Source organism: Diachasma alloeum, unplaced genomic scaffold (assembly GCF_001412515.2).
Source record: "Diachasma alloeum isolate Michigan unplaced genomic scaffold, Dall2.0 Dall_scaffold_00288, whole genome shotgun sequence".
NCBI lineage: Eukaryota > Metazoa > Arthropoda > Insecta > Hymenoptera > Braconidae > Diachasma > Diachasma alloeum.
In genome coordinates, this window is record NW_021680427.1 from 320,211 (window position 1) to 330,624 (window position 10,414).

General features: G+C 35.8%; 1 protein-coding gene across 1 annotated transcript in view; it reads right to left on the bottom strand.

Annotated features, from left to right (window-relative positions):
* The window catches only part of LOC107038718 (BTB/POZ domain-containing protein 7), a gene marked incomplete at its 5' end in the record, with an annotated part of 40,275 nt that overhangs the window by 5,265 nt on the left and 24,596 nt on the right, over positions 1–10,414 (bottom strand). Inside the window, one exon of the mRNA XM_015257973.1 lies at positions 10,018–10,239. Within this exon, the coding sequence (XP_015113459.1) occupies positions 10,018–10,239 (222 nt within the window). The remainder of the gene's footprint in view (positions 1–10,017; positions 10,240–10,414) is intronic.

Genomic DNA, 10,414 nt, shown 5'->3' on the forward strand with positions numbered 1-10,414 from the left:
GCAGTTGTTGTGAAAGGCGGATTTCTGAGGGTGCTAAGGGACCTGATGGCAACAGCCTTCAATATCATTGAGGACTGGTGCAGGGTAACTGGCCTATCGGTAAATCCAGCCAAAACAACAATCCTGGTTTTCACCAGAAATTATAAACTGGAAAAGATCCAACCTCTGAAGCTAAATGGCTCGGAGATTAACTACACCAGCAGAGTGAAATATCTGGGTGTCCTCCTGGATAATAAACTCAGCTGGAAAGAACATATCTGTACTCAGAGAAATAAAGTGTTTGCCTCTATGTGGGCATGCAGGAGAGCTGTGGGCAGGACATGGGGACTCAATCCTAAAATGATGCTCTGGCTCTACCAAATAGTTCTACTTCCGAGACTGTTATACGCTGCGGTCGTTTGGTGGCCGAGGGTGAGTAAGACGGAAACAAGGAACCTGTTGAAAAGCCTACAGGGAACCTTCCTGAGGGCTGCAACAGGAGCCATGAAATCGACACCTACTGAGGCGCTAGAAATAGCACTCAGTATCCCACCCCTCGACCTTAGGGTTGTGAGTTGTGCTACCACAACTGCATATAGACTAAGGTGCCAACTAGAATGGAAGATGACGGGCCAAGGCCATACAAGGCTTAGCCTAATCAATGATCGACCCTTCATAGGTAAGACGGATAGGATTCCTAGGAAGTATCAGATCAGGAAAACTTTCAGAACGAGTATACCACCCAGACAGGAGTGGCTAGACTCGAAACGTAAACCAGGACCAAGAGAGGACTACTGGTTTACGGACGGCTCTGGCTTCAATGAAAGTTTTGGGGCAGGCATCTACCGTCTGAAAGATGGCTTCGGAGAGAGTTTTCCGCTGGGCCATCATTCAACCGTCTTTCAAGCAGAGATGCTGGGCATACTTAAGTGTGCAGAGTATCTGAACGCGAGAGACACAAAAAAGATGAAAATATTCATCTGCAGTGACAGCCAGGCGGCGATACACGCCCTGGAAAAACCCACTACAGAGTCACAGGTGGTGTGGGAATGCATGCAGGCATTGGACACACTGGGTAAAAACAACCGGGTCACCGTAACCTGGGTGCCAGGTCACCATGGGATTCTGGGTAATGAAGAGGCAGATAAGCTGGCCAAGGAGGGTACAGAAAGTGTGCCCTCACACGGCCTGCTTGGCATGCCCTTCGCAGTGGGAAAAACTCTTATTAAAGATCATTTCCAGCGGGATCATGTCAGGCGTTGGGAGAAAGTTGCGACCTGCAGACAAGCGAAACTGCTTATGAGAGGGCAACTAAGAGTTAGGACCAGAAAGCTTCTGGAGTTGCACAGAGGGGATCTGAGGGTAGCAGTAGGGCTCCTTACGGGTCATACAGCTCTCAGAGCTCATCTGTTCAAGATGAAACTTGCAGAACAAGAAGACTGCAGACTGTGCGGAGGCGATAAGGAGGGCGTCATCCACATTTTATGTGAATGCCCCCTATTAGCACTCCGTCGCTATAAAATCTGGGGCCAGGCTTTCCTGAAACCAGAGGACTTACAACAAGCGGCTGTCACCAGCCTTATTAGCCTAGTGAGAAACACAGGGCTGGGGCTGTGTGACTGACCGAAACTAAGGCGGAAGTTACAAAAGATCGTATGATTTAGGTGACTCTGGGCGCTTTAAGTGACCAGCCGCACTTTTTTTTCTATTCTATTCTAAGGGGCTCCACCCCCTGCTCGCTCCGCTCGCCAACTCCCATATGACCCACATATGACCTTCATATGATCTCCATATGACCCCTGGATGATCTCCATATGAAAATTTTGGAAATAGCGGCAAAAAAAAACAGGGTACCGGGGAGAATAAGACAGATTTTCCAACTCCTCACACCCATTCAATCCCATGCGTTCTCAGGATTCGTCGCACGACACAGGGCATTTTCCGTCGATTTTGTCGATGTCTAGTTCTGGTTGCTGGTTTGAAAATTTGTCGGATGGATTAATATATTTTCTCCATTAGTGAAGGGAAAGACTAGTATATTTCTAACCCAATATAATCCTTACCACACGTGGACACAACTCCTTTATTTTACCTCCCGTGGTTAGAACCGTATTATTGTAATGAAATAATATAGTATTTTTATCCGACTTTGCATCTAAGATTCTTTTTTCTTTTTTGAGGGTTAAATGTAATTTTTAATGCATAATTATTGAATTTATTGAGAATTATTTCGAGCGTTAATCACAAAAAATTCTCTGTCTGTTCATAAATCTCGAATCCCTCATTTTTTGAATTTTATATTAGTTTGATGCGTGCGGTGATTTTGGCAACTTTAACATTTTTTTTCTTTAAAACTAGAAGGCCTAGAGGATAGAATAAACATAAACACGGTAAATTGTTATGTTGAATCACAGTTTGTTAACTATTTTCGCAGGAAATATATGTAGAACATATGTAAACTGTTAAGATTAAGCTTAGGATGATGGCTATGTGTGTTCATGTTTTTGTTATGAACTTGTTTATGATCTTTTTGAACTTTATGCAATGTACACACGTATGAAAAAATCGTATAGAAAGTTTCTATACGGATTGTGTATAGAATTTCTATAGGATTTTTCTATATGATATTCGGATATTTCTATACGCATATTTTTTATACAAATTATTTCTATACGATTTCTATAGGTTTGCTCCTATACGACTCACTGCCATATGTATTCCATTTCGTATGGAATTGCGACATTTCTCTACGTTTTTCTCTAAAGCGTTCAGACATCTTTCGTATGAAAACAAAAATTTATGGAAAAATTTATGTATAGAAATAATTCGTATAGAAATATCCGAATATCATATACGGAAATCCTATAGAATTTCTATACGCAATCCGTATAGAAAACTTGTATACGATTTTTTCATACGTGCAGTGTATATTGATATCTCAAGGGGAATCGGGAAAGGCACAAAATGTAAGAACCCGAGAGGGTACAGATACTGAAATAAATAATAATAACAATAGAAGGCCCAGAGGAGTTGTGTTAACTACTTCAGAATCGGCGGAATTTAATCTTTCTAATGCGATTAATTTCATCTTTCGGAAAGCCACACGGAGAGAAATTTTTGATGAAAAATTATCCTACTGTTCTATAAAAGGGTATCATGAGTCATCGTTTCCTCATTTCTATCCCGAAATTTAGTAAAAAATAATATATGATGATCAAATTTTATTCTACGTTAGAGAAATTGTATCCTGATAAAAATAAAAATTACCGTGCCGGCAGAGTAACAATAACTATACCGGTAGGGTAAAATTTACCAACCGTTGTAGAATTTTCGTCATCTACATAAAAATTCTTGGACTGGAAGGATAAAATTTATTATGCGTTAAGATAAAATTTCTCTAACGTAGAATAAAAATTTTATCATATATTAATTTCAGTGATCGGCATCAATCATTATTCCAGAAATATTAAGAGTATTATTTCCCCAAATAACCGAATTCATTCGTTTATCATTGGAACTTAGAAAATAATAAATAATTGAGAATTTAAATTTTTTCAATAACTATTAGGTAAATAATTGGAAATTTTCAAAAAATATTAGAGATTATCAAATAATCGTCATTATTCCGAATTCGATTATTGATTGGTAAAATAATTCGGAATTCAAATATTTAATTGTTGATTAATTTAATAATTGAAAATTGTTACGTTCTATTACTTGATTGAGTATTTATGAAATTAATGGTAATGATAATTTATGATTATGCCTATCTCTGATTAATTTTTACAAAATTTCGGGATAGAAATGAGGAAACGTTGACTCATGATACACTTTTATAGAACGGGAGGATAATTTTTATCAAAAATTTCTCTCTGTGAAAGGTCGAAATTCTGTCGGACTATGTAATGAAAAATCAGGAATTCTACGGCACAAAAATCATTAACCGTAGACTGATCACCATATGAGGACAACTCCGCAGCGCGTCATTTTTCTTTACTTGTCATTGACTGGCAAATCGGAAAAATTTTAAATAAAAATATTTTATGCCTCAAGTACCGAGAACCGCGTTCTAACTGAACAAAGTGAAGTTAAAATTCGCGGTTTATCTGTTCTCGGGATATCATATACTATTTTTTATTATATTTATGTGTTCAATACTGCGTCTTCGTCAGTCGGAATAAAATAAAACATTCTAGTAACCGCAAATTGCAAGCTTTTCAAAGAAATGTAACAAATGTAAAAAACCCGTCGAGGTAATTTACGTAAATTTCGTCGATAGAAAACGGTATAATTTACCAACGTAATTTACGCGCCCAAGCCTGGCTGCAATGGACATTGCTCAAACTATCGCACATTACATTAATACAACTGTCGCATATAATATCGCTCAAATCGTCACAGTAGATATCGCTACGATTGCGGGTGCCTTTCATGTGTTATTGGCTAAATCATTGAAAAAATCAAATGCTCACCATTCAAAATTCTATTATCGTAATTCAGTAAATTTTGTGCCATTTAGTTCCTCATTTTCCATGCTACGTTCCCCTGGAATTTGTAAGCAAAGTGCTGACGTGACCCTGTGTATTTCGACGATACTATCACACGCAACGGAATCATTGAGAATTCAATTATAGTACTCGGCATTCACAAAAATTTACTCTGGAAAGTTGTCATTGAGTTTGAAATTTAAAAGCGATGAAATCAAATTTTCTATCGATGTCGCGAGTCCATTAGAGGACATTCAATGATACTGGCACACCAAAAATTACAGTAGATGAAATAATCGCATTTTCCAAAGAGGTGCCTATGAGCATTAAAAGCAATGGAGAGGCTTTTCCCGATAGAAAAAGAACACGAAGTAGATGCCTGTCGAAAACGTTCCTAACAGGGATAGAAATGACGAAAAAAACTTCTATTTGAACTTCCGTCGGAGATTAAAATTCGTAAAAATAGAAGTTTTGAGGCAAAGCTTCATTTTTATTCTGTCATAAAATGAAAATTCTATTCGATGACATGTGCTATTTTCATATTTTTTTGGATCAACGTTTCGATAAATCAGAAATTTAGTCGATGATTTAATAGGTAAGTTGTGGAAGAAGTGTAATTTCAAAGAAAAAGCATTGTTTTTCTCAATTTGGTGAAATTCAAGTAAGTTGAATGTCCCAGTAGCTGAACGTACAAATATAACATCAGAACTTTTGATGACCAAGAATTCCCCATCAAAATTTCAGTCAATTGCAGAAACTGTACCATTCAACATCAAGTGACTTACACACTTCTCAACTGATAATTTATTAATGAATTATCAATATCAAATTGACGAATAACTTAAACTCAGTTCAATCTAGAAAAGAAATCAGTCGACAATTTATCATGTCGAAGACTCTCAATTGTTTAAACAATCTTTGCTTCCAGGGAACGACAATTACATCGAAAGCGCAATTTTGAACGCAAAAGAAACATTTGAGATGAATTGCACTCACGTTGAAACGTATCTTTCAGCAAATTCCTCGCAACGTGTGTGACTCGAAACATTAGTATTTTTATCTCTCACTAAGTCTTGAGACCACGAGGAAATTAACCCACTGTAATTAACGCATTGTAAACAAATTCATATGCGAGTAGTAAAACGCAGGTAATCGATCATAACATTGTTCTGATTTCAGTAGCTAAGTGGTGAACCGTGATTACTCAAATTCTTCTTTTTGCTTCCGAATGCACTGAGAGAAAAATATGATTCTTCTCACTATATTCCATCACCATCGAACTATAGTCAAAAAGTCCTCAACAATTTTTCATGGGTTACGGTAACTATGGCCGGAGAAGTGATTACTACAATGGAATGTAGTCATTGCTACTATTTTATAGTTCTACTCACGATAGATTTGTCGTGGTTATTTTTGAACTTTAGTTAGTTTAACTGCATTTTGATTTGCAAAAATTACGATTGTGAAGTTACTATAATGTTATGTGCCGCATACAAAAAAAATTGTATCGTTCACCAAAACTGCCTCAACTATTTTCTTATTGTAAATCGAACTTGTGATTTTTCTCTCAGTGTGGAAGCATTGTAATCCGAAATTTATAATTTTTTGTGTCAGGGTAACTAATTTTGGCCTCAGGAGTTCGAATGTGCTATTTTTAGACCATGTCCAGATGTATGTATGTATGTATGTATGTGTGTGTGTGTGTGTATGGGTCCTTTCGCCAATTATTGGTATGGTTTTGTACCTTCAAAAATTTAATTCTGTTGAGGCTTCTTCTACACTGAGAGAAAAATAAGCACGTGTCAAACAAGTCTTGTTTCAGCCAATAAAATCGCTAGTTGAAAATTGCCAAAAAAGAATTTGTTTGGGTCGAATTTGAAAGTCTCAAACATGAATAACTGTTCTGCTTTCGACAGCAACGAAATATTTGACTCAAGAGGCGGATAGTTCACACCAGACGGTGCCTTTTCAGAGTGAAAATATCTCATATAGGGGAAAATTTATCAACAAATATTTTATCCCTAAGTTACAAGATTGCTATCATATCATTATTATTGCTTCATTTAAGGGTTCATTTCTTGTCTGTGATTATTAGACAGCCGAAACGAAAAACTACTATCCTTTGTTTCGCATAAAACAAAGATTTTTCGGGAGCAAAATACGTATGGGAGTATCGAATAACGAAGGAGTAGTGCTAGAAATGACATTTCTTGCGTGTACAGAGAATGCAATTTTTTTAAACTACTAATTCTATTTTTCGACAAAAATTTTTCATTCCGGCGCACTCTCTGCATGTTTGGCACAAAAAAATCCGTTTTTGATCATTTTCAAAAAACTATTTTCTTGGCGCAAGTAAGACTTGTTTGAGAAGTTTGCCGTTTTTCTCTCAGTGTATGGCTTTTTTATCATTCAAAAGGCCTTAACAGTTTTTTTTCAAATTTGATTGCGCCCACAACGTTAATTTTAGAATCTCGTGAGATATTGACTAAATAACTCACAAGCGTCTCAGCAGAGGTAATTTTGACGTGGATACGTCTATGGTTTCAATATGGAGGGTCATTTTAGGGAACGGTCCTTATGTCCACCGCCACCTATCGGAATTCTAGAATATTGTAGACGTTTCGAGGTAATTCGAGAAGTTTCTTGAAATTTCGAAAAAATTCAAGGAGTGTCTAGAAAATTCAAGAGAATTCAAGGAGTTTCCGGAAAATTTGAGGGAATGCAAGGAGTTTCTAGGAAATTCGAGAAAGAAGGAAAGACCATGGACGTATCCACGTACAATTACAGCTGTTTTTCGGGTTTTCAATATGTATTTCCAATGGAAATTTTCCGTTCTTTCGATTGAGCATGGTGCCGGTTTAGCAGCGAAGTGGTAAAAGGAGATAATTGCATTTAAAAAAAAAAAAAATTTTTGCGTAAATCACAATGAAATATTAATTTTCAAATGGTAATAATAATATTACGAATTTCGAAAAATGCACTCATCTCCTTTTACCACTTTGCTACTGAATTAGCTCACATAGTCGGAAATGCTTTAAAATTGCCAATAAACTAGAAAATTCTGCGTGGTACCCCCTTCCTCCACCTCGATTGAAGATTTTTTTCTTTCCTTACCCAAAGTAAATATTTTTACGAAACATATTGAAAAATTAGACTTTGACGCGGATCCGTTTTATCCAAAAATAATTTTATTCAAATTTCGTTAAAAAAAATTTTCCCAATTTCTCATTTGTAAATTTTTTTTATTCCAAAATTTATTATTTATGGTCCATAAATGATCGATAACTGATGAATTTCGAATATAATTTGAAATTTTTTTCAAATAAGAAAGCCATATAAGAAACCTCAGCAAAATTAAATTTTTGAAGGTACAAAATCATACCGATAATTAGCGAAGATACCTATATGTAATTTATCGGCGGCGCTAATTTTTTCTCTCAGTGCAAATTTCTCTCGCCTGTGAACTATTATCACATTATTATTCATGTTACTACTTTGAGCTAGACCTTGCAGGGGAGTCGTGAATAACAAATAAAATAAATATAATGGAATCTCGAGACATTCGCCTCTCTGCACTGTTAAAAATTTTCCACTGAAATTTCCGGTAAGTTTTGGAAATTTCTAACATGTAATATTGTCACTGCTCATAATTTCAATGAATTTTTCTATTGAAAATTCATAATTTCATGAAAAAAACTGTGGAAACTGTACATTTCAGTTAAATTATTCCGGGAAAAGTAATGAAAAATGAGCAAAATTCTGAGAAATCTCAGGTTCTCCTGAATTGTCGGGGAATTCCTTAAAAATTTGGGGAATTCCGAGAATTTTAAAGGAATTCTCTGAAAATTCAAGTGAATTTGGCAGTGAATATTCACTTTCACTCTAATTTTCACTGGTAAATTTATGTAAATTCTGGAATTTCCTTCTTCCGGCCGCTACAAAATGGGGACTTCACTTGAAATTCTCAGAGAAACTGGAAATTCCATTGACTTTTTCCAATAAAATCTCATTGAAGCTCTTTTACTGAAAAATTCAGCCAATTTTTTTAAGGATATTCAAGTACTTTAGCTGTTTTTTCTCCAGTGAAATACTTTTCTACTTTTGTAGTCGAACATCAGAGTTTTCATTTAAGCCGCATTTCCCTTATGGGAATGAGATATACAGTAGACTCTCGTTATAGTCGCATTTCCCCTCATATCGATTTTTTCGAGCTCGAGCGCTTCCCCCACTCCGTACCACCTCCGAGGTGTGGATTTAAATGCCCCTGTGTTTTCTCGGAATGGGCTTTGTTTTGCATTTCTAAGAAATTCGGGAAATAAAATTTAGGAAAAATGAATTTGCGAGAGAAATTCAGTTCACTCTTGACTGTCACGAAGAGAAGGTCTTTGCAGTGGTGCATAATCCTGCTTTTTATTTGAATGAAGTGGATAAATTTTAGAGTGTATTAAACAATGCGATGTTATTAATATTTCTATTCATTTCATTAATTTACTAAAAGTGTTCAACGCAATTCATTTTGTTAATTTAATAAAAGTGTTTAATGAAAATAATTTTTATATTTAATAAAAATGTTCAATGCAAATTGAAGAGAAAAATAATTGGAGTAAAATTTATTTTCTTATCGCTCCCGATTCCCGGAATTTAGGCTTACCGTGAGCGCCTGGTGGGGGAAGAGAAATACAGTCCCATTCTCAGAATCGGCTGCCCCTACAGCCCCGTAAGTGCGACTATAACGAGAGTCTACTGTATGCAGCACTTATATCTAGCATATATTTGGCATACCACATTTTTGGCCGAAAATATATCTGAGATATATTGCAGATATATGTTAAATATTTTACATCGAGATATATGTGCATATTTATATCTAGGATATATCTGGCATATGACATTTTTGGCCGAAATATAAGTAAAATATACTGAGATATATGTCCGGATATATGTTCTTTCCATGAGGGTTGACTCTAAGTTTCCGAACATTTTTCAAAGATTTTATTATTTAAACTTTACATGTCTGAATTTCAATCTCAACATTGAACCGTTAGCAAACATTTTAAAAATCTGAAAGAAAATTAGAAAGTTTACTTTTGGAGGAAGATTGATGAAATAGTTAAAAAATTACAATTTCTGAAAATTACAAGCATTTTATAGAAATGATTCATAAACAATCAATTTCCCCCCTAAAAGTCATTTATTCGGAATCGTAACAAATTTAATCATATTCAGAATTTTACCAGTAGTCGATTTCATGCCTAAAAAACTAAAATTTCCGAAAACAAACAATATCAATTATTTATTTATAAGTGACGAATGTTAAAAAAATAATACTTCAGTGCAAAATGTAATTTTAAAGCGCTGAAGATTCATGATGTTTTCCACATTTTTTCACGCAATTTAATTGAAAAATTTGATGATTCAAAATAGTTGAATCGACAATGTGATCTGCACCAAACTGTAAAAAATACTTGAATATCCTTAACAGTGTACGTTCCCCCGTTCTAATCCAATGAATATCATCATTACATCTAGCCAAATAATTCACACAATTTACCTCTCCCTGATGTCTATAATTCTCCCCCTCAGTAACGACAGCAGGAAGCTCATGCCTGAGCCCATACGATGAATTCGGCCGAGGAAACGTCATATTCCTCCCGTAACAAACGTTCACCGTTGCACTCGTGCTGACATTCATGTTTCCCGGGCTCACAGCCTCCATATTCTCCATCCCTGTCATGTTTTCATCCTGCTCCACGTTGCCATAGAAAGCTGCATTCTACCATGGAAAAATAATCGTGAAAACCCATTAAATTCCCCCAGAAACATAATAAATGATTGAATATAATGATTTATGAATTCCAGAGAGATCTGCGAGATTGCAATAGCCTCAGGGTGTTCAAGTAGATCTCCAAGTCTTCAAGAGGAAATATTCGCATTGAGGAGATAACTCT